At 39.7% G+C, this 22,962-nt stretch overlaps 4 protein-coding genes across 5 annotated transcripts in view; 2 read left to right on the forward strand and 2 right to left on the reverse strand.

Annotated features, from left to right (window-relative positions):
• The first annotated feature begins 17 nt into the window (after positions 1–17).
• LOC134184677 (TATA-binding protein-associated factor 172-like) lies at positions 18–14,547 on the forward strand. Its single transcript, XM_062652424.1, has 43 exons — positions 18–40; positions 100–223; positions 417–525; positions 743–932; positions 993–1,116; positions 1,175–1,332; positions 1,389–1,509; positions 1,575–1,643; positions 1,708–1,797; positions 3,892–3,987; positions 4,044–4,220; positions 4,289–4,429; positions 4,900–5,283; positions 6,029–6,184; positions 6,246–6,370; positions 6,425–6,581; positions 6,635–6,745; positions 6,806–6,864; positions 6,924–7,008; positions 7,371–7,447; positions 7,520–7,637; positions 7,700–8,047; positions 8,783–8,899; positions 8,961–9,114; positions 9,169–9,275; positions 9,330–9,449; positions 9,514–9,595; positions 9,651–9,799; positions 9,854–10,006; positions 10,523–10,583; positions 10,781–10,857; positions 10,926–11,071; positions 11,135–11,212; positions 11,835–11,898; positions 11,959–12,024; positions 12,083–12,224; positions 12,285–12,544; positions 12,599–12,747; positions 12,809–12,961; positions 13,017–13,094; positions 13,162–13,291; positions 13,895–13,986; positions 14,049–14,547. Exons 1-43 carry the CDS (start codon positions 30–32, stop codon positions 14,296–14,298), a joined length of 5,658 nt encoding a protein of 1,885 aa, XP_062508408.1. The 5' UTR covers positions 18–29; the 3' UTR covers positions 14,299–14,547.
• Positions 14,548–14,800: 253 nt separating this feature from the next.
• On the reverse strand, positions 14,801–18,086 carry LOC134184851 (gamma-butyrobetaine dioxygenase-like). The gene is made up of 4 exons (XM_062652614.1): positions 17,421–18,086; positions 16,593–16,701; positions 16,334–16,533; positions 14,801–15,631 (listed from the first exon to the last, which is right to left on the reverse strand). The coding sequence occupies exons 1-4, from the start codon at positions 18,023–18,025 to the stop codon at positions 15,301–15,303; spliced, it is 1,245 nt and encodes a 414-aa protein (XP_062508598.1). The 5' UTR covers positions 18,026–18,086; the 3' UTR covers positions 14,801–15,300.
• A 679-nt stretch (positions 18,087–18,765) lies between these two features.
• On the reverse strand, positions 18,766–22,487 carry LOC134184415 (gamma-butyrobetaine dioxygenase-like). Of its 2 annotated transcripts, XM_062652094.1 has the most exons (5): positions 21,572–22,487; positions 20,455–20,563; positions 20,197–20,396; positions 19,192–19,287; positions 18,970–19,138 (listed from the first exon to the last, which is right to left on the reverse strand). In XM_062652094.1, the coding sequence occupies exons 1-5, from the start codon at positions 22,174–22,176 to the stop codon at positions 19,099–19,101; spliced, it is 1,050 nt and encodes a 349-aa protein (XP_062508078.1). In that variant the 5' UTR covers positions 22,177–22,487; the 3' UTR covers positions 18,970–19,098. The 2 variants fall into 2 exon arrangements, with proteins under 2 accessions (XP_062508077.1, XP_062508078.1); XM_062652093.1 differs by having other exon boundaries at positions 18,766–19,287.
• Positions 22,488–22,519: 32 nt separating this feature from the next.
• LOC134184678 (malignant fibrous histiocytoma-amplified sequence 1-like) overlaps positions 22,520–22,962 on the forward strand; it is a 6,548-nt gene continuing 6,105 nt past the window's right edge. The window contains exon 1 of the mRNA XM_062652425.1: positions 22,520–22,962. This exon is cut by the window's right edge and continues 1,304 nt beyond it. Coding sequence (XP_062508409.1) covers positions 22,520–22,962 — 443 coding nt within the window.

Here is a 22,962-nt window from a genome sequence, read left to right on the forward strand (position 1 = left end):
CATCTGATCGTCGCGCGCGCTACGACAAGATGGCCTCCAGGTACGTCTTCGATTTCATTCGCCAAATCTTGTTTCCTAATTATCGCCGCGCAATTTTAGGCTCGATCGTCTTCTTCTTTTACTGGACACTGGATCTTCGCAGACAACCAGGCGTGCCGCAGCAGAGCAGCTGGGTGACGTTCAGAAATTGCATCCACACGACCTACAGAATCTTTTGTTTAAAGTATGCATGTGTGTATGTAGTCATATCACATTTTAAACTACACGGGCTTATTACAGGACGCATCCTTCGCTACTTTGGAGGAATGTTGATTTTTGCTAATTTATATCAATTTTAGTAGCCAATATTTGTTACATTGCTAATAATCAATTGATCCAGGTGCTAATGTTGACTGTCATTGGTTTTATTTAATTAGGTATTAGTCTATCTTCGTAACAATAGTTGGGATACTCGGATAGCAGCAGGATATGCAGTGGAAGCCATAGTAAAGCAAGTTCCCTTATGGGAGCCAGAAAAGCTACAAGGTACGAACTGCATTATTGAATGAGACAGTTAGACAATCAGATAGACAGAAAGCAGACATTCAGATAGACAGACATCGGACAGAACACAATGGCACGTTTTCATTCTATACTTTCGTTTTGGCTCTCGTCTTGATCGACTGTGTACTGACTCGTTTGAGGCAGTAGATGGGTTTTTTAATTGAAGCAAAATGGTTTATACGTAGTTTTGCTGCAATAGGCAAGGATGGTGAATCAGCAACTAGAGGTCAAAATGAGGCTAGACTTGAAGGAAGAATGGGATTTTCTAGTTTTGACATCACGAGAGTGTTAGAACAAGGTACAACATTGTTGGGATCAGCCGGAGACGAGTATGACATGGAACCAGATTCGGATCTAATGCACTTATCACATAGTGAAAGATCAGCCAGGTACACCAATTATTAGTGATTTGTTAAACCTCGGCTTCGTCATTTATTAGTCAATTACAGACAACGAAAACTGCTTCAGAAACGTCTGGGTCTCGAAGGCCCTGCTGGCCTCGGATTTGACAAGGATCTGTTTGAGGATGATGACTTTATGCCTCAAATGGAGGTGCCAACTGCTAAGACTACGGTACAGACTGCATATCAGTGTTATCTTAAAGTATCAAAACAATTTCTTGATGCTCCAGACATCTGTTGCTGACTTTGTTTCTATGGAGCTGAGTGGCGGAAAGGGCTTAAGTGCTCGAGAAAAGAATCGAGCTCGGAGATTAGCAAGGAAGGCTGCCAAGAATCGAATAAAAGAAACTCACGCATCGTCTAGCAACAGCGTCCCTGAAAACACTAAGTGCAGACTAAATACTTCATGTGTTTGTGTGTGAGTTACTGTGATTATTTATATAGTGAACTCGACAGTAATCCGGTGAAGAAACCTCGTACAAGCAATGTTCTGGTGCCGCAAAGTTCTCACTCTGATCGCATTCTAATTGATGCAGTTGCTGACGTTACGGCTACGTTTGAAGAAGTGACTGCTGAATTTTGATCACATGTACTTTGAATCACTTTCAATCACTGAATTTTGTGGATTAGGCTGTGGAATGGCCATTTGAAAGTTTTTGTGATGAATTATGTAATGACTTGTTTAATGCAAAATGGACTGTAAGTTGATATCAATTTTAAAATGTTGGTTGTGTAGTATAGTGATATTTACTGACTTGTTTAGATACGACATGGTGCTGCTATTGGCTTGCGGGAAATTATCCGAATTCATGGACATGGTGCAGGGAAAACACTGGAAATGCCAGCTGACCAGGTAATCAGGGTGATTTGAGAATTATTGAGAAAGCATGTACAACGAAGACCAATTTTGTATGAGTGAATGTAGTTGTTCTATTGACAAATAGGCAGAATTATGTGCGCTCAATTGCAGTGAAATGCTTTAGCTTTGATGTCATGTGATTCATTGTAGTTTGAATTAGTTGATCATTTGTATTTTTTAGAGATTATCTTATGGGCTACTATTTTTTGATCAAATCTATAGACCACTACGTGTGCAGGGTTACTATTTAAGCATAAGTATTGTACTAATGTTTCAATATCTGCTCTTGCAATTCAAATTGATGCAAAGTTGTATTTAAGGAACACTTTTTATGCGAGACTGTTACTACTTATTCAGTTAGTCACTCAGTTTCATGGTCGTTTCATGAACATTGCTGTTGCCATACAATAGACTATACGTAGCCATGTGTAATGTTGAATACCAGCCATAAGACATGCAAAGTTGGTTACCATTCGAACACAGGCTATTACTATTTCAACTGACACATTTATGGATACCATGTAACCAGGGCTACCGATTACACGTGGGCTAATATTAATGAATTATGGTATATAAATCTCACTGTATTGCTTGAAATATAAGCTTATCACTGTTAACGAACTTGTCTATCAGTTGTGCATAGCAATAGATGAACAAGGGCTTGAAATTATTAGGTGCAAAGTGCAAGTTTACAACACAGGCTTATCGAGGATCAAGAGCAATACACATTTTGGATTTGTAAATTCAAAGTAGTAGTTTGATTTTTATAAACAGGTGCTAAAACAAGTGTACTTATTTATGGAGGTTTTTTTGTCAGTGTTGTAATCTCTTATGTAACCATGGTTACATTTGTACGTTCAGACAGTTTAGGGGAACAGCGAGCTTTGATGATGACATGCACTAAATTAATTTTAGGCAATGCAATATACATATGTAGTGAGAAGGATGAAACAGTATTATTAGTATGGTTGTGCTCTTGCTGTGTGCATGTTAATGCTGCTGATATGAAACAATGTAAAAATAGGTTTGTGTTAATTTGTGCGTGAATTTGCAGTATGGGCATTAAAATTATGAATTCAGGGGTTTCCCTATAGGGTGGCGCGGAGGCGCTGCGCAGCGCTGTGGTGATATATGGTGATGACTGTATCTCAAATGATGGTTGATAAGGAATGCCAAAAGTTACTTGACGGCACAGCAGTAATTTTATCTGCCCAAAGTGCAATTACTTGATGGCAGAGCAGCATCCAATTATCTACAGGGTTACAAGTCTGTCGCGCGTTGACCTGACATTATTCCCAGCTCACCACACCCACAGCTTTGTAATTAGCATTTCCTCAACAAGACCTTGTACACATAATCCTGTAGATAACTTGTACACATAATCCTGTAGATAACTAGGTGCTTGTCTGCCGTCAAGTAGATTTGGGCAGATAATTACGTGTTGTGTAGTCAAGTAACTTTTGCTTTCATTGTCAACCCTCATTTGAGGTAACTGTTTACTGTGTGTGAGGTCTTTATCATTCTTGTTTAGTGTACCCTAACAGATCGATGTACAGAGTGTAACCGCTCAACTGGAATAACAATATAAAATTTCACAGTATTTAATTACTCACAAGACTACTAGTATGCGTAGTAGAGTGTACATGTTCAATTAAATGTCAGCTAACATGACCTGTAGTCTATATAATCTAACAGTTGTGTTGATGATAAAAGACAATAATGCATATCACCTTGACCTAGTGACTATCCATGTGGCATGTGTTCCTACCACGCTATCATGACATTTATGTCAGTGGCTACACCATAAGTCTGACAATCATTAATTAATTAAAGTTACTTCTTCTGTTTAAGGTAAGATCTCGGTGGCTAATTAATATTAATAAAATGCCATGCTGTTATTAATTCCTGGGGAAACCCCTGGAATTATGGCAAGAATTAGAATGAAATTAATAGAATTTGCAAACATTGTTAACTTGAAGAAACTTGAAATAGGATGTTAATTAACAGCTGCATGCAAGTATCTGTTTATCAATCATTGGTTAGTATTTTTGTATAAAGTGTAAGCATTTCTTTAATCTTTGATTTTAGATGGGCATGTGTAATTCACAGTGGTTAGAAGACTTGGCTCTGCGTCTCTTGTGTGTTTTTGCATTAGACAGATTTGGTGACTATTTATCAGACGAGGTAAGCAACTGGCATTTTCGAATGTTTGTATTCGTTTAGAATGTACAAGATTTTAGGTCGTTGCCCCTGTTCGTGAGATGTGTGCACAGACCCTTGGGGTTGTAGTGAAATATATGGGGAAGGTACATGTACAAGGTGTGCTGAATGTCTTATTGACATTACAAGCACAACAGCAGTGGCAAGTTCGATATGGTGGCTTGTTAGGAGCGAAGTATCTTCTTGCTGTTCGACAGGTTGTGTGATGACAGTGACAAATAATTGTATTCAGTTGATTCAGTCTAAGTCAAAGTATTGTGCTTAGGACATGGCTGAAGGAATGCTGCCGCTACTGCTGAATTCTGTGAAACAAGGGTTGGAAGACCCTATTGATGATGTCAGAGCTGTTGCTGCTACATCATTGCTACCTGTAACAGACAAGTTGATATCTTTGCTTCCTCATGAAGTAAGACAACTTATTTTGTAATCAATATACATGAATGTAACCCAAGCTAGCAGTCGAGGGTTTACCACTATAGTGTTTAGTGTTTCTTCCTATATTTTTGCTTAGTTGATTTTAATATATCAGATATTTATGTTATTTGAAATGTATTTTCGAGGTGTTTTAATAGATAAGTGAATTTTTAATCACAATAATGACTACTTGGTTGATTCTACAAAAGTAGCAGAAATAGATGAAATCATAATGTTGTTAATTGAGTAGCATACATTGGCATATGATAAATTATGTAAAAAAACAAAAGATAGATGATTGTTTAATTTAGTGATTAAGTTGTCTTCGTAACATGCAGTTTTATATAGTGACTGCTTAGTTAATTAAATAGATAGATGAGTAGCTATAGAGCAATTTGTCTTGATGATTTATAATTGGGTCTGACTTGTGATGGTTACTAAAGGTATGTATAACTGTTTTAGCTACCAAGTTTGCTGTCTCTTTTGTGGGATACTTTGGCTGAGCTGGATGACCTGACGTCATCTACCAATGGTATTATGTCACTATTGGCATCGCTGTACTCATGTCCCAGTGTGGCGCAATTGACAGCAGCTCAAACAACAGGGCCATACTCATTAGCTCATGTAGTTCCTCGTTTGTGGCGTTTTCTTAGCCATACGATAGTTTCGGTACGGCAAGCAACAGTGAGGACTCTTCGCTGTCTTTTATCTTGCTTATCTGACAAAGTGGATGGAGTTGCTAGCTGGATGTCTCTAATTCTTCCGGATATGCTTCGGCATGTTTATCAGAGACTTGTACTTGAACCAAAAGAAGATCTAAAACAATCCGTATTAGAGGCAAGGAGTGTGTGATGTTATGTGCTGTGTTATCTGTATTATGATTTGAAGTAATGCCGAATGAACTTTGACTAATTGAATATGAATTGACGTATTGACTCAGTAGTTTGATCAGTTATTGTCATGCGGTTGTGTCGAGCTGACGTGGACTGTAGATTGCTTGTTATACACACCTTTACTAGTGTAAGATGCCGTATTTAAAGCCTCTTGCTATGGCTGATTAGTAATGGAATTGAAAGTGATGTAAAATACAACCTTTATCATTTGAAGTCAGTTGGCATAAATTTACAATTATTGTACAGTACTCAGCTGTCATGTCCGATCATTTTTCTTAGTACATTTTCACTTTTTATTGCAGTTATATTTCATTAGTACTATTGTAGTATATAATGAGCCTTAAAAATCATGAGAAAATTTGTTGACTGATCTCAGGTGCTTACTGTAGCTTGTGGACTTATTGAGTAGTCGGTTTCATTTTGTGATGTACAAATTTTTTGAATTATCATGGTTGAGTTTTTATGCGTACAGCATTGAAGTTTATTGAATTCTCATTTATTGAAGTTTTACAGTGACACACAAACTATTTATGGATGTTGATGCAATTATTGTAAGTTCTACTTACGGAAGAGAATTCTAAGGCCTTTTTAAATGTTTAGCATGACATGTAAGTTGTAATAAATTTGAAAATGTATCATGTGTGAATCCCTAACAGCTGCGTGATAGTTTAGTAGTTTAATAGTTGTCATGTCTATAGATTTGGATAAGCTTGGTCCAGTCGGTCGATGCTGAAAGTTTGGATAAGACCATCTTCAGCTGCCTGGGGACTTGGCTCAGTTTGGCAGTATATCCTGCTAATGTGACGATTGATGCTAGTTTGCTGACTTCTGTAAACCGAACCTCAGAACTTGCAGTATGATGAGTTGCCTTTCATTATTTTATTTATCACGTGTCATTTGTAAATTAAACTGAAGGATAGAACGGTGACTAAGAGTCATTCAGAATCACAGGCAGGTGATACTGAGTTGAGACTGAGTGGCGTTTCAGCTACAGAGGATAATGAAGATGCTGTAGTTGCTACACGTCTGTCATGTGCAAAGTAATTGGAAATGCTGAGTGTTGATTGCTTGTTGAATGATCTAACTTGTTGCAGGGCTCTTGGTGAACTTGCATTTTGGTTATCACAACTAGAACAATCATCGTCTCAACAGCAATTCACTGAGTTTTTATCATCAATGTTGGCTTCAAATTCTTCTACTCAGAGGTTAATGACAGCTCTTATTGTTACAGAGTGGGCCACCAAGCAGAAGGTATTGAGACATTACTGTCCATGGCGTGTTTATGTCTCCTTATCCTGATGTAGCCGCCACGTGTTCCTGAAGAGTTGGTTCAATTGTTTGTGTCGTCTTTGGAGCAATCTCCAATGTATGATGAAGTGATGATGTTATTTGGGAAGATGCAAACGGACTGTCAAGTGTGTTGAGTCAAAGCTCGAATGATGTTTTTGCGTGACTTTGCTGTTTTTCTATTTCAGAATCTTATGACAGCATTCTTGGAGAGAGGAGTGAACTTGTTTTCTCAGTTTCCTTCGGAGTGAGCTATTTTGTAAACATTGGCAGATTTCTTGTGATTCGTATGTTTTCTGTTGTCAGGGACTTTTCAATTGATCAAGCATCTGTTTTGGTTACATCTGTGTATAGTTCTTCTATTCAAAGAATAGGTGTTGGTGAGATTCAGGTAAAGTGAAGTAATGAGTATTTTATTTTAGTTATAACAGAAGAGCTGCTTTTTTTGTAAATGCTAAGTGGCCAAACCAGTTTTAAGTGCACGAGGTGGTTGGTAAGTCTAATAGCATATTTTTGTAAACAAAGTGCTAACAGATTTAGGATTTGTGATATTTCATTGCAAATAGTTATTCTTGAAAGCAGTCTGTTAGAACAGGCGTGGGACAACTTTTCTAGAGCACAGAGGAGCAACGAAATATAATATGTGTCTGTATTTGGGTGTATGTTGCTTGCCCTTCACTACCTTGACTAGTTATTGTTATCTTACTTACAGCAAAATGTGTCACAATGGAGATGTAGCTGTGTTATTTGTAGAGCATACAGCAAAACAAAGCTCGTCTGAGCACAACTTTGAACAAGTTGCAAACAATGTTGCAGAGCCATCACGTTAGGTATCGTGTAACTAGTTCTGTTGTGCTTCTGTAAAGTAACTTGCATAACTTGCACTTGTTTTTTGGCTTTAGAGTTCAGGCATCATTAGCAGCCGCTGCGGTGGCATTGGGTTGTTTGCCTGTTAAACTAAATCCTGTCATTCGACCCCTGATGGAATCGATCAAGAAAGAAGAGAATGAGACAATGCAGGTTCTATGACTAACTGTTTGTTAGCTTGCTATGATGCGTATTGAGCTATTATTTATTTGCAGTGGCGAACTGCTTCTTATCTTCCACAACTTTTGGGGCTAAGTCGTGATCGTAATCCTTGTCCTAACGACAAAATTGTTAAAAATTTATGTACACTCTTGTGTGCGGATGCAAATATGACACCACGTGTGCCAGACCCTGTGCTTATGGCTAAAGCAGCACCATCTCCAGCAGGAACACCAACGACTCCATTGACGCCTGAGGCAGAAATGATTGGATCACATTTTCAGCGAGCTAAAAGTCCGCTGGCTGGAATGTGCAGGACTCTTCGTGGAAACTCAATAGAAGCAGAGCAGCTAATTCTATGTGGAAAATTTGCTGGGATTGTCACTTTAGTTAAGAGGCAACAGGTATGCTATCTACTGTATTAAGCCAATTTGATATCTATTGTTCTATCTATTGTTGGAAATGTTTGGAAAGAGTACATTTAGCTGATTTGTTTTAATTGACATTATGACTTTTAGTGACTGCTTGGTCACTTTAGGTTGCTAGCTAACTCGATAGAATAGCAAGCAATGTTTATCTTATTCTGCTATTGGAAGTGGGACATATTAATTGTAAACTAAGGCAATATTTTGACAGACAAAGAATTGTTGCATTACTATGTTTATGTTGTAATAAAAGGAAATCATTAAATAATTTGGACTTATGAACATGAAAACTATATCAAAGTACAAAACATAGAAACTATAGGTTTAATTCATAGACTATTTATTGGTACAATCATTTTTTGAAAGACTGGTTATGACATTACTGTACTACTTGTGGTGGCTGATGTTGAAAAGACGTGTACATGTATATGTAGTATGTAAGATGCATATGTAAGTACGGTTTACAGCTGTCCAGTTTGTTCCCACAATCATATACTAACAAAGTAAGATATAAATGACTCTTCACATAAGACAGACATGCATCTTGACATGAACGCTGTAGTCAGTTGTATTCAATTTTCTAATGACAGTGTTGACTTAGTAGAAGCATCATTAGATATTAAGAGTAATATTTTTATGGAGTTTTTACAAGTCTGCCTGTCTGTGTTTGTTTGTAACGATATTATTATGACCAATTTTGATATCCTCAAACAGGCTGCTCTGATGACAGCAACTAGCCATGGACGTCGGGGAATGATTCATACAAGCAGAAAGCAACAGCCACAACGTTTGACTGTGACAATAGATCCTGTACTTTGCGAAGACGATTTTGTATGTATTGGTTTCCATGTGAAGTTGACGTCTGTGAGAAGTGTAGTTATTGTGTCTATAGGCACAGCAAATGCTTGTGGCTCAATGTCGTGGTGCTAAAGCCTCATTACTGGAGATAGCAAAGTTTTTTGGTAGTCAACTACCTACAGCTCAGCCAAAACTCTGGGACAGCATCGTGTCTGCTGTTCAGACTTCTATTCATTTGAATACATTAGGTAGGATGTCAGTGACCATTGGTTGTTTAGTAAATGAAATTATCTTGTTTTTAGGTTATGGATCGGTGGCTGAAGATGAATCAACAGTGCAAGATCTAGTGAACTCACTTCAGGTGCTTGAAGTGATTTCACCAGGCATTGACAACTCGCTTCGACCACAAGTATTTCTGGTCCCTGGTGAACTGAGTAAGTGTTTGATCAGTTCTTGTGTGTAGATTTTGGATTTGATGCCAAAGCTATGCACGTTTCTTCGACATCGTTATTGTGCCGTTAGACACATGTCTTCTCGTTGTATTGCAGCAATGACCAGCTTGTCAGTGGTGACAGCAATGGAGGTAGAATGTTATCACCGTGTACTGGTTACTGGTGCAAACGTAGTCATAATTGTATTTACACTAGGCGGTCATTATAAATGCTCTTCCATTGCTTGATGATGCTGATTGTGTTGCGGCAAGGCAAGGAGCTATGGAAACTGTTGCTAGTAAGGCCACTTGTTTTCGTCATTTTCATTAACATATCATTGGATCTCAATTTAGTCCTAGTTGATGAACTTGGCATGGAAATATTACCGTATGCAGTGTTACTTGTGGTTCCTCTCCTTGGTCGGATGAGCGACCAAGAAGATGATGTTCGGTTGTTAGCAACACAGAGCTTTGCATCATTAGTGAAACTGATGCCATTAGAGGTAAGCAGTTTGATGTGACTAGTTATGTCCATTTATGTATACTGAATTGTTTAGGCTGGAATTGCTGACCCTCCTGGAATGGCTATTCATCTGGCTGAACGAAGAGTTGTAGAAAGACGGTTTTTGGAGCAGCTTCTTGATCCAAAGAAACTTGACAGTTATGTTATATCTGTCCCAATCAAAACTGACTTGAGAAAATACCAAAAGGTAACAAACTTTGTTTATTTGAATTAAATGTAAAGTCTCTTAGTGTTTCTTTAGTTAGTTAGTCTGTGTTTATATAAATGAAACTGTTATCATTTACACAATATTGAGACTTCTGTAAGTATTACTGGCTCTTGTGATCTTGACCTACTAATTGAACATTTGACGTCTTTATGTATATTCTTCAGTTGTAACATAGTTGTTCGTAGCTTAATGTGGGTGCTCAGTGTGGAATTTATTATTTTGGATAATTTATAAATATTAAGTAGATAAATTTAAATTTTATGTTTTTGAACATGTTTGGGCTTTAGGTTGAAACATCTTAGAAATTTATTTGCTTTTAGGCTATTTGTTATGTATGAAAATTTGACAATGAATATTGGTTTTGTTATCTATAAGAACTTGACAATATGTTTTCTTGCAAAATCGTCTGGACAGTTTTTGGACTATTAATTTTATATTTTTGTAAATTTGAAATGGTTTGCAATGCTAGACTGTAACAACTTTGATGTTCTGTAGGATGGTGTTAATTGGTTAGGATTCTTGAACAAGTACAAGTTACATGGCATTCTCTGTGATGATATCTACTTCATCCTTGAGTTTTTGTCTTTGTGGTTGTTGTGGCGTTGTTAGTTGGAGCAATAATTTTTGCGCATTTCGTGTTCTTGGTTTGTTTGATTGTTTGCTCACATGTACTTTTCATGCATTCTTGTCATGCATTCTTGTCATACGTGAGTGTGTGCCTGCTTGCTTGTTGTATTTCTTGACATTCAGCACATATGGGGCTTGGGAAGACTTTGCAAACTATTTGTATTATGGCAGGAGATTATCAAGACAAGTTGAAGCAGTGTAAGGTAATCAGGCAGTCATTGTGCTACTTGTTTGCAATTTATTTGATGGTATGTCATTACAAAATTGCCAGGAGGGAGGAGAGAAGACACCGTTACCTTCTCTTGTTATTTGTCCACCGACTTTGACAGGTCACTGGTGTTATGAAGTGGAGAAGTTTTGTTGTCCAGAACATCTCAGTGCGTTACATTACAGTGGAGGACCGGCAGAAAGGCAGAGGTAAGCTCATTGTTGCTTATTGTAGGTGGTATGAAACATCAAATTTGTGTCACGGTTGTGTAGGTTGTGGAAAATGTTGCCAATGCATAATCTTGTAGTTGCATCATATGACATTGTTCGAAATGACATCGACTACTTCAGGTAACGTGCTACTATGGCAATAGATTAGTCATGAAGCAACATGTGTTTGGTACTAGTTGAATGTGTTGTTTACACACATGACAGAGCAAATTATAACCAGGGCAACACACCAGAATGAGAGTGCGTAGGACTAACTCTCTCTAAGTGTAAAAACGGGAAGCATAGTGTTTTCTTGAGTTAATGAATAAGATTAATAGAAGAGATTGTCATCGCAAGCTGTTAATCTTGCACAACATTTGTGGCAATGTTTGATTGAGCAGGAGGCATGCAGTGTATTTGGTGTAAAACAGTTAATATATCCAGAAACAGGAGAGCTAAAGAGTGTTAGTTGGGATTGAAATAACAGCGATACAAGCAGTACAGGGTGCGAAGTGTATCAATTGGTTTTGGGTGAGAACTTGGAAGACTCAAGCATATCTGATAACAGTTATTGTTGGATGATACAGGGATGTAGTTATAGGCAAGGAGACAGGGTTAGCTGCCTAACTTTTTTTTGTATTTAGAATTAGTGTGACCAGTCTGCTCTGGTATAACATGTAGTGCACTAATGTAGATCAACGTAGTAAAATATCATTTCTGTACAAGGCTGTATTTTAGTGTTGATATTACTATGCTGTTGCAGGGGTACGAACTGGAACTATTTGGTGTTGGATGAAGGCCACATAATCAGAAACGGAAGAACAAAGGTTTCATGGGTGTAGATATATACTTGTGATTAGGTATAACACGGGGAATACCATTTGCAGCTTTCAAAAGCTATAAAGTCATTGAAAGCAGATCATCGTCTCATTCTCACAGGAACACCTATTCAGGTATGGTAGTCCATGCTGTTATTGATGGCGTAATAACTCTGCAATGATATAATGACAGAACAATGTCCTTGAGTTATGGTCACTGTTTGACTTTCTGATGCCTGGATTTCTTGGTACTGAGAAAGAGTTTACAGCTCGATACAGTCGGCCAATACTCCAGAGCAGAGATGCTAAGTCATCATCCAAGGAGCAAGAGGCAGGTTAGTTAAGAATTCTCACTTTTGTATTTTACATGCGTTTGAAGACATTTTGGGTTGTAGGTGTGTTAGCTATGGAATCTTTGCACAGGCAGGTGTTGCCTTTCATGTTACGAAGACTGAAAGAAGATGTGTTGCAAGATTTACCTCCAAAGATCATCCAAGACTATTATTGTGATCTGAGTTCATTACAAGTGTGGTTGTACGAAGACTTTGCAAAGTCAACGGCCAAGAAAACCGTTGAAAAGATGGTAACTGAGTCAGCAGAAGAAAAAGTAGAAGAAGCCACGGTTGCTGTACAGTCTTCAACTCATATATTTCAAGTGAGTGTTGGGTTGCTTGCTTGTGTTAAGCACTGTTCAGCTTTGTGTGTATAGGCTCTTCAGTACTTGAGGAAATTATGTAATCACCCGATGCTTGTAGTCAATGAAAAGCATCCTCGGTTCGAGGCTGTAAAGGAACGATTGAATGATCAGAAGACATTGTTGGGAGATACCAGACATGCTGGCAAGCTGATTGCACTTAAGTAAAGCAATTAGAGCACATTGTTATACTCTGAGTTTCAATGGTTGTGGTTATCTTTATAGGCAGTTGTTGTTGGATTGTGGCATTGGTGTATTGTCTGATACGAGTACATCCACAGATCCCATGACTAGCAATCCTGTCGTAGGTCAACATCGTGCACTGGTATTCTGTCAACTAAAGAGTATGTTGGACATTATCGAGCACAACATGTTAAAGTATTGCAGTCTGTCTTACTTTATTGGCTACAATTCTACATTTGTTTATGACTAGGAAAGAGTTGACGTCGGTGTCATATCTTCGATTGGATGGCAGTATACCTGCTGGGTCTCGATATGACATAGTTCGACGGTACTTTAAAGCGGTCACATAGAACATCCTGTTTGTGTAGGTCGTAATGTTTGCTCTTATGCTGTAGTTTTAATTCTGATCCATCCATTGATGTTCTCTTGCTGACAACTCATGTTGGTGGTTTGGGTCTAAATCTTACTGGTGCAGACACAGTTATCTTTGTTGAGCATGACTGGAATCCTATGAGAGACTTGCAAGTAAGTTTTTTGTACTATTTGTATTAGTTAAACAGTCAGTCAGATTTACTCTTCATTGACCTTAGCGTTGACTTGAACATTGTAAATTATTGAGTGGTTTTACTCATGTTTGTATATTTTGGTTTATTAATGATTCCAAGGTTAGAAAATGTAAGTACTTCACAAACTGGCAGGCTTCTGGGTAAGCAGACTGACATTTGAAATGAAAGTGAGGGAGGAGAAGAGAGTCAGGAGGAAGAGAAGCAGGAAGGGAAGGGGAAGAAGGAGGAATGGATGGAGGAGAAACAAAGGGGAAAGAATGAAGGAAGGGAAGTGGGAAAAGGAGAGCGGGCTAGGAAAAAGGGAAGGAGGCGGGTAGGCAGGCAGGCAGGCAGGCAGGCAGGCAGGCAGGCAGGCAGGCAGGTAGGGAGGGAGATGGTGTACTTCAGTACATCAGGCAAAATCAATAAATGTAAATGTCTATAATTAGGAATACATAGAAATCAGACAAACAGACAAAAACACTAGAGCTTGGACATATCTGAAATAAATACTAGAAGTGCTGCACTCACAGCTTTGGCAAACACACCAACTCAACACAACATACATAATTGGTCTTCACAGGCAATGGATCGAGCTCACCGTATTGGTCAAAAGAAAGTTGTCAATGTCTACCGTCTGATTACTAGGGGAACGTTGGAAGAGAAGATCATGGGGTACACTTAGTGATTACTGCATAAATACAACAACTCTGTCTAACTACCAGTTTACGTCATAGATTGCAAAAGTTCAAATTATCTATTGCTAACACTGTCGTGACTCAAGATAACTCCAGCTTACAAAGTATGGGAACAAATGAGTTGTTGGAACTTTTTGACGTTGGACAGAAGTCTGACAAGAAAGAGAAAGAGCCGAGTTTAGGTAAACAGTCAATCAAGAGCGTTTTGGAGAGCATGGAAGCTCTTTGGGATGAGAAGCAGTATGAAGCTGAACATGACCTCACAACGTTTATGGAATCTTTGAAATAGAAAAGATGGTTTATTGATTTAGGTAACCTGAAAATTGCAAGTTTGGTGTAGGCTTTAGAGTTCTGTAAGGGATTTGATGCGTGAGCGTTTGTATATGTATGCAGAGGGAACGAGACAGCAGGAGGGTCAATGTCAGCCCGGCCCATCTTTTAGAGACTATAATTTCACCAGCCGCTCACTGGTGCATCAATAATAGTGTTAATTTGTCTCTTTTTGAGTGAACAATACTGACATTCGTTCATAAATGGATAGCTTGAGATTTGGGACTGACAACCGCCTTGGAAATGACGGTCGAACACGAAGTTGGGAGAATGAGACGATATTTAGTATGAATACTGTATCCTGACTGTTGAGAGTAAGTAAATTATTGTGAGTGTTCCAGAATTTTAAATTTTTGGTGCCCTTACACTGCCAGATGACGAACTAGGTATATCCTGTGTAATGCAAAAGCATAGGAAACCATGTGAGCCAAAAGGGCCATGGCCCCAATAGTTTCCTTGCTTAATTGTGTTCCTCCAAAATGCTCTAATGAACACGTGTTTAGCTCCCTTAACCTCGACATTCCTACATCTATGTACCAGTAATTAGCTTAGCTTAGCAACCATCATGCAATGGGCAAACAGTCTGAATCACTCCCAAATGTAGCTGATTTTATGTATATATAGTCAGTCTAAATTAGTAATTTGATGTCAACTGGCAGGCTGGGCCCCCAACCATGGAAGACTGGTGAAGCCGCTGTAGAAGAGCTGGTCATTTCAGATAAGAGGGATAAATCACTGCAAGAATCATTCGAGAGACCTTCAGCTGTCTAGCTTTGCTCTTGTTTCACTTTACGAAGGATTCGTATGGTCAAGGTGTTGTGCTGCAAAATAATTTCCACATTGTAAGAAGTTGAGCAAACACAACCACCAATGTAATCAAACGCAAAAATTCATTTGCAAATTGTTAGACATCTTGCTGTGTTACAGCAGTTAACCCCAATAGAGTTATTCAAAGCAGTGTCTATGATTTTCGATCTTGCACCTCCATTAAAACTCGAGCTTTTGATCGCACTTCATCCCAGTCAAGATACGCCAGTTCAAGACAACGACGACTTCCGTCAGTCAAATCAAAAGCTGGTCTGCCATGAAGAATTCTCAAGTTGTCAAGCACCACCATTTGACCGGGCTGCAACTTGTATTCAACTGTGAACTCTGGGCTGTAGCATAGACGTGTGAATGCATAGTAGGCTTCATACCACTCTTGAAGCTTTCCATTGAGCGATGAATGGTAACGAGTCCCACGAACGAGGTTGCTGAAATGAATTTCAGTAATTTGACCAGACCTATTGACACTGTAGAGATACATGTATTACGCATTTCAGTGTGTGTGTGTGTGTGTGTGTGTGTGTGTGTGTGTGTGTGTGTGTGTGTGTGTGTGTGTGTGTGTGTGTTTGTGTGTGTGTTTGTGTGTGTGTGTGTGTGTGTGTGTGTGTGTGTGTGTTTGTGTGTGTGTGTGTGTGTGTTTGTGTGTGTGTGTGTGTGTGTGTGTGTGTGTGTGTGTGTGTGTGTGTGTGTGTGTGTGTGTGTGTGTGTGTGTGTGTGTGTGTGTGTGTGTTACGTTCACCCTATTCGTATACCTACACCCTATGCAGGCAGGCTCTGAACAAACATCATAATGGAGTGTGTGTGGGACCAGGCCATTGAGGGACTAACAGTTCACGTACATCTAATTTTTAATAGCAATGTTTTGCAAAACCCATCAAGACACCTAAGGTTGTTTTTACATTCTCGATGTACAATAAAATTTCAGCAACATACAGACAATTGAAAGGATTTTATTAGTGAATATTGAATGAGGTAGTATAGCTTGTACATCATATATCTCAATAGTGTATACTATAACTACTGTATATATAATAGCATTAATTGATACATTAACAAGTCTACCCACGTGCACATAATTTGTATATACAGTATTTAGAATCGTACACATACTCGTATATCTCTAAAACATGTATATGTAATCCTAATTGATTTTATCATCAGACACTAACCTTATCGGTACACGCCATTGTTCCATATTGTAAGGGAGGTAGTCTTTTCCAACAACAGAGTAATGCACAGGATATTGACTGAGCATTTCGAAGGCAGCTTTGTTTTGTTCTCTAAGCTTGTATGCTACATTAAAACCATCACAAAAGTTGGTGCTTCCTGTGTTGCCACGTAGCTGCTCAGTGCAATGAAACACCTGAATCTGCACCAAATACATAGTATATAGCATTGTGTATATAGGTAAAGTGTTACAGCTCTGACCCCAGGACAGTAGCTGTAGTAGGGCATATCAGTGTGATGATGTACGGCAACACTCGAGTACGTTAAGTGATAGGGATTTGGCCTGTTTTCTATCTTCATAACACTTTGTCTGTCACAATGAGAAAAGATCATGCAGTCCATACATCATGATTGAGTAAATCAAAGACGTGCCATACGTACTAAGAGACTACATGTACCGAAGACTGCAAGTTGAACACACAGCAAATAGTTTCTAAATAACTAGGAAACAACTACAGTACAGATGTGGAATCAAGGAATTCTTCTTTTTCAATATCTTTTGTTTTGAACCTCTCTCTATGTTTTGTCAGATTGTCTGCATACACAAGTACGCATGAGGACACACACACACACACACACACACACACACACACACACACACACACACACACACACACACACACACACACACACACACACACACACACACACACACACACACACACACACACCACTCACACCACTCACACCGTGTTACTACACCAACATAACTTTGCTAATGTGCAATCTCTACATGCATTAAATACTGATTTGTTTTTACTGTCTGGGAGACTAGCTTCTATCACTGTATCCTTAATTGTGTGTTAATTAAGAATGCCTAGTACACAATAAAGCAATAACTGTATCTACCTTCTTAGTTTTAGCAATAAATCATGCTATTGAATTCTCATGTAGTAGGAATTATAATGGTCTACTAGTTCTAGAGAGCCAGACGTCAACCCAATAAATGTCCTGGTTTTCCCATATCTGTCAATCACTCTAACTGCCTAGCCATAATATTAGCATGCCTACTCAATATTTTGGCCTCACCCATAAACAGTAGGTTTGGGGAAGGCGATGCGATAACAAAGTCGCTCTACTTGATTAGATGTGACGTTCACATTGTCAATCATCACTAATCCATAAGAATCTAATTGAAGAAGAAACTCCAGAAGACTGTCATCATGATCCATTAACTGTTGAAAATCAAATGTTGTCATTGCATCAAAGTAGTCACTCTTCCAAAGTTTTTGTTCAACAGGCAGCCTGCCTCGGTCATCCTTCGTCCCTTCACTGTGCTCCTTTAGCCAAACTGATGAATAACGACTGCAGTGCCCATCAGGCCACCTGATTGTCACCTGTTTTCCATCATCACTCAAGTTAGTTGACTTGGCTTTGATGTCGAGATCGACAGAGAACACTGGATTGAAAAGGCGTTGTTTAGCTATTGGATCAAATGACTCTTGTTCCTGACAGTTGTCACGCAAGAAAATGTAGGGTAACTGAGCACTGTAGTTGCTGGTCCAATTAACAGTCATTCCTTTGTCCTCTAGACAGACAGACGAGATAGAGTCGTCTGCTGGAATGAGCAAACGTCTTGAAGCAAATGCTTGACGGTACAATAATCTAGGCAACTGAAACAGCCTGGCCAACATCGTTGCAATGAATTACTAGGCACTAGCTAGGAACTACTAGGACGCTATAGTATACTCGAGCCGGTTCCCTCGGCACCTCCCGTTTCCCCGTATATAATATTATGTCGATCACTCTGGAGCTCAAGCGGATGCAAAGATTTTGCATTTTTAATTAAAAGGCATGCACCTCAATTGTCAAAGTGAATTACACAGGAAGAAGGCGGTCGATCTGATACAGGTACAGCACAAAATTAAGTCTTTCTCCTTTCCAGAGTGACATGCGAGGGAACAGGGGCGGGGAGAGACTGGCCGTGGTATCTACGTGCACGTGTACAGGGGTAGTATCATTGCATTACATATTTTTAGTTTCAATTCGCATTAAAGCTAAGAAGGAAGCTAAGCTCTGGCTAGCCGTACAAATTAAGCTGTAGAACTCACTAGTCTGCATGGCAATACACTAATCTACATGGTAATAAACGTACACTAGTCTACATGGTAATATACTAGCGTGTGGTCTCGCTCCTGGAATTATCATACGGGCAACGGACAAGACTAGCGCGAGAGAGTCTGGGGACGAGGCTAGAGCTATGGAGCTTATTATAATAATACATGTTAATAGTACAGTGAAAATTTCGATGAACGTGGGAACCTTTGTAAGGTTCAAATGATTGAGTGCAAACCAATGCAATAGACCTAGAAACAGAATACTGGCACTGAAGTAGATTGTGGAGATGAATGTAGGCTCATGGTAAACGTTATATAGACAGTAAATAAAAAATTGTGTATTTAATACATACAACAGTAACAGCAATCTGCAACAACATTTGATGCACGTTTTTCATCCCATACTAAAATTGTAAAATACTAAAGTCAATAGAATCAAAAGCAAAGTAAAAAATTAGGTGTAGTTGTGACAGTCAAAATATAAGACAATTTCACTATTACACTTTGTCTATCATTTTTGCTCTTGCTCATCCATTATGACTCGAGCTTTTGAGCGTACTTCATCCCAGTCGAGATACGCTAGTTCTAAACAACGATGACTGCCGTCAGACAAGTCAAAGGCTGGTCGGCCATGAATAATTCTCAAGTTGTCAAGCACCACCATTTGCCCGGGCTGCAACTTGTATTTGACTAGAAATTCGGAACTGTAGGCTAGACGCGTGAATGCATAGTAGGCCTCATACCACTCTTGTAGCCTCCCGTTGAGTGATGAATGGTAGCGAGAACCACGAACAAAGTTGCTGAAATGGATATCAGTAATTCGACCAGACAGATTCACGCTATACAGAGACAAGTACATCAACACACCCACAAGCACCGCCCGCCCACACACATTGACACACACACACACACACACACACACACACACACACACACACACACACACACACACATTGATCCACACACATTGACACATTGACACACACACTAAACTAAACAACTAACCGTTAGGAGCTGCCAGATAGTGGCCACACCCCAGCTAACAGCTAGGCTCCTGTGCTCTACACTCAGGAGAACTCTGGGCATGCGCCAGCAACTTCCTGGAGCCTGGCCCGGTACTCACAGGAGCACCGGCTTGTGAAGCCAACTGAGGTGTGAGCACTCGAAGTCTCACCTGGACCCCATTGGCTAATGTCATGCCACAGGTGATGGCTGCTTAGTCCCGCGGTCACTTAGTCTACTCAAAGACAAGGTACTCATTTATACTCCAGAGTCGGGAGAGGCGATTGTGTGTGAGTTTCTTGCCAAAGGAATTATGCCATAGCTCGCCATCACTGTGACTTGAACTTGCAACCCTGCAAGGTCCCGGATGTACACACTCTGTTGGATGACTCTCTAACCAACTGAGCTCTAGCACCCACCCACCCACCCACCCACTCGCCCACACACACACACACACACACACACACACACACACACACACATGCACGCACACATGCACACACTCTTCTTTTTGCTACTCAACAGATGAGCTCACAACCTCCGTTTAGCAGTGTTTGATTTTGTCTTTGGTGAGCACATTTATGTGCAAAGAGTCCAAATTGAGAACTACATACTCGATTGCACATATTGCAAGCATGCTTCGTAATCAAGTTTTCAGATTGTGCCACATTGAACACACAAACACACACACACACACACACACACACACACACACACACACACACACACACCATTGTTCAACTAACGTTATTGGTATACGCCACCACTCCATTTTGTAAGGCAAATAATATTTCCCAACGGTAGCAAAGAAGACAGGATATTGACTAAGCATCTCAAATGCGGCCAGATTTCTCTCTCTAAGCTCATAGGCGACATTGAAGCCGTCACAGAAGTAAGTGCTTCCTCTATTGCCAGATAGCTGCTCCGTGCAATGAAGCATCAGAACCTGCAGCAAAGCATGAAAGGCTTACGAGCACAGAAAAGTGGAGAATTGAGAATCTAACCCCTGGACAATAATTGTAGTAGGGCAGGTCAGTGTGCAGGTGTATGGCAACATTTGAGTATGCCAAGTTGTAGGGATTTGATGTAGTCTCTACTTTCATAACGTCTTGCCTTCAAAAGAAAATTCAAACACATTTATTATCAACTCATCAGTATTAAATCATAAACAAGTGGCACTGTGCACACTTAGAGCACCTTAATTAAATTTACTAAGAAGTATTACAGTAACTATTGCAACCAACAAGGGTGCTGCAAGCTTCTTCAGACAGTTTGGAAAATGGTGTGTTCAATGATACAAACAGTGGCATAGCTGTGGAGGGCTTGGTTCTCGGCATGTTCCCTCCAACAATTTCAGTCATGATGTGTTTGGGATGTTACTAGCTTATTGTGTAGACATACACTTGTCACAAGGAATAGGTCTAGATCGTGCAGTTGACACTTTTGCAGACCTTGACAAAGCCAAGAAGTTAAAGCTTAGATGAAGTCAGATGCAAGTGTAGTTGAGTGTTAAATATGTAATAAATATTGCAACTGCATGGGTGGGAGCTGGTTCAATGCTGGTGGAAGTGAGGGGCCTATCTAAAGAAAGAATTCTGCTGCAAATTTCATTCAACATGACAGCATGCTTTGCTAGCTACCTGTGCCCCCAGTCTTCAGACCGTGGCTATGCCACTGTACAAAATGATGATCCATCCCATCTAACGTTTACTAGCTTATCCATTGTTTCTCTCTACTATACAGTCAGTGTCTGCCTGCTCTTCTGTATAAACATGCAAGTAATTCAGATTTCAAAATTTGACTACTAATTCACAAATATTGTCAAGATAGTGTATCTTCAGACTCACAAAATTCAGCAACTTCTGCACAACTATTTGTAGCAATCACTCTGTCACAATTAAGTATTTTGCTAAGTTACTATCAACAGCCCAAATAACAGATTTCTTGCCACTTTCTGAATCAGAGCAACAGAAAAATCTCGACTTAACCACAAGCATAACATCAATCATTTCTCTGTTTTAGAAAAAATTAAGGTCGTCTTCTAAAAACCAGCCCATTGGCTTGTACCGGATATGTCTGTCTGTTTGTCTGTCTGACTGGCTTACTTGCCTACATGCATACCCATAGACAGTCGTCTTGGGAAAAGAGATGCGGTCGCAAAATCGTTTCACTTGATTAGATGTAAGTCCCACGTTCTCCATCATTACTATGCCATAAGAATCAAGTTGAAGAAGAACTTTGAGAAGACTGCCATCGTCATTTATCACCTGCTCAAAATCAAACGTTGCCATTTTATCAACAATATCACTCTTCCAAAGCTTCTGTTCCACAGGCAGCCTGGCTGTGTCAAAATCTGCTCCTTCACTGTGCTCTGTCAACCAAACTGAAGAATAACGACTGATGTGCCCATCAGGCCACGTGATCGTCACCTCGCCTCCATCATCACTCACGTTAGCAGATTTGGCTTTGATGTCGAGATCGACAGAGAACACTGGATTGAAGAGGCGCTGCTTAGCAGTCGGATCAAACGACTCTGGTTCTTGGCAGTTGTCACGTAAGAAGATGTAGGGCAAATGAGCTGTGCGGTTGCTTGTCCAATGAACTGACAGTCCCGTGTTTTCTAGGTGAACAGATGAAATGAATTCGTTTGCTAGCGAAAGAAGGCGTTTTGAAGCGGGAAGGTGCAGATGCAATGCTTTCCGCAGCTGATAGATTCTACACAACATCGCTTTGAGTGAGTGTTAGACTCGAGCCAGTCTCTCCCCGCCTTCGTCATTCCCCGGATAGTCAACTTTGAGACGCTGTAGTAATGTGGTACTACCGAAGTCCCGGACAACTTGCTGAAGTCCCGTAGGCGAATGAACGGATGACGTCACGACTAGATCTTCCATGTTTGATTGACGGTCACATCAAGTTTACGAGCTGCGTTCAATAGCTGTTTACCGATAATTGGATTGTTTAGGCTACCAAAAGTCTCTAAAACTTTTAGCTAAATATCTGCAGGAATCTAATAATAGTATATTGAAACGTTATCTATCACGTGATTTTTGACTTAATTAATTAAGCAACATGTCGTCGTTTGGTGTCCAAGCCGTCAACAAGCGCAGTGGAAAACAACAGACGTTTTTTCAAATACGCAACGACCAAAACAAGTTAGAGCTCAACCTGTTGGATGCCGTTCTATGTGAATTTCCTGAAGAAATTCTCAAGATGAAGAATTTGGAGGTATTGAAGCTCTGTACAGACCACATACACAGCATACCCGACACCTTTACAGCTCTAAGTGAGCTAGAAGAACTGTACCTACATACGAGTGATCACGAGACCACATCGATGGATCGTTTGGCGCCTCAGAACGTCGGTCTTCACGAAGTACCTAGGTTTATCACTAGGTTGAAGCAACTACGAGTTTTGTCTGTTAGAGGCAACCCGAAAATTCCATCACTGCTGCATTGTATCACTTCCAATCAACATCCTACTGCTCTGGTTGAAGTGGAAATGGTGAAATGTAG

This window comes from Corticium candelabrum, chromosome 9 (assembly GCF_963422355.1).
Source record: "Corticium candelabrum chromosome 9, ooCorCand1.1, whole genome shotgun sequence".
In the NCBI taxonomy this organism is placed as follows: Eukaryota; Metazoa; Porifera; class Homoscleromorpha; order Homosclerophorida; family Plakinidae; genus Corticium; species Corticium candelabrum.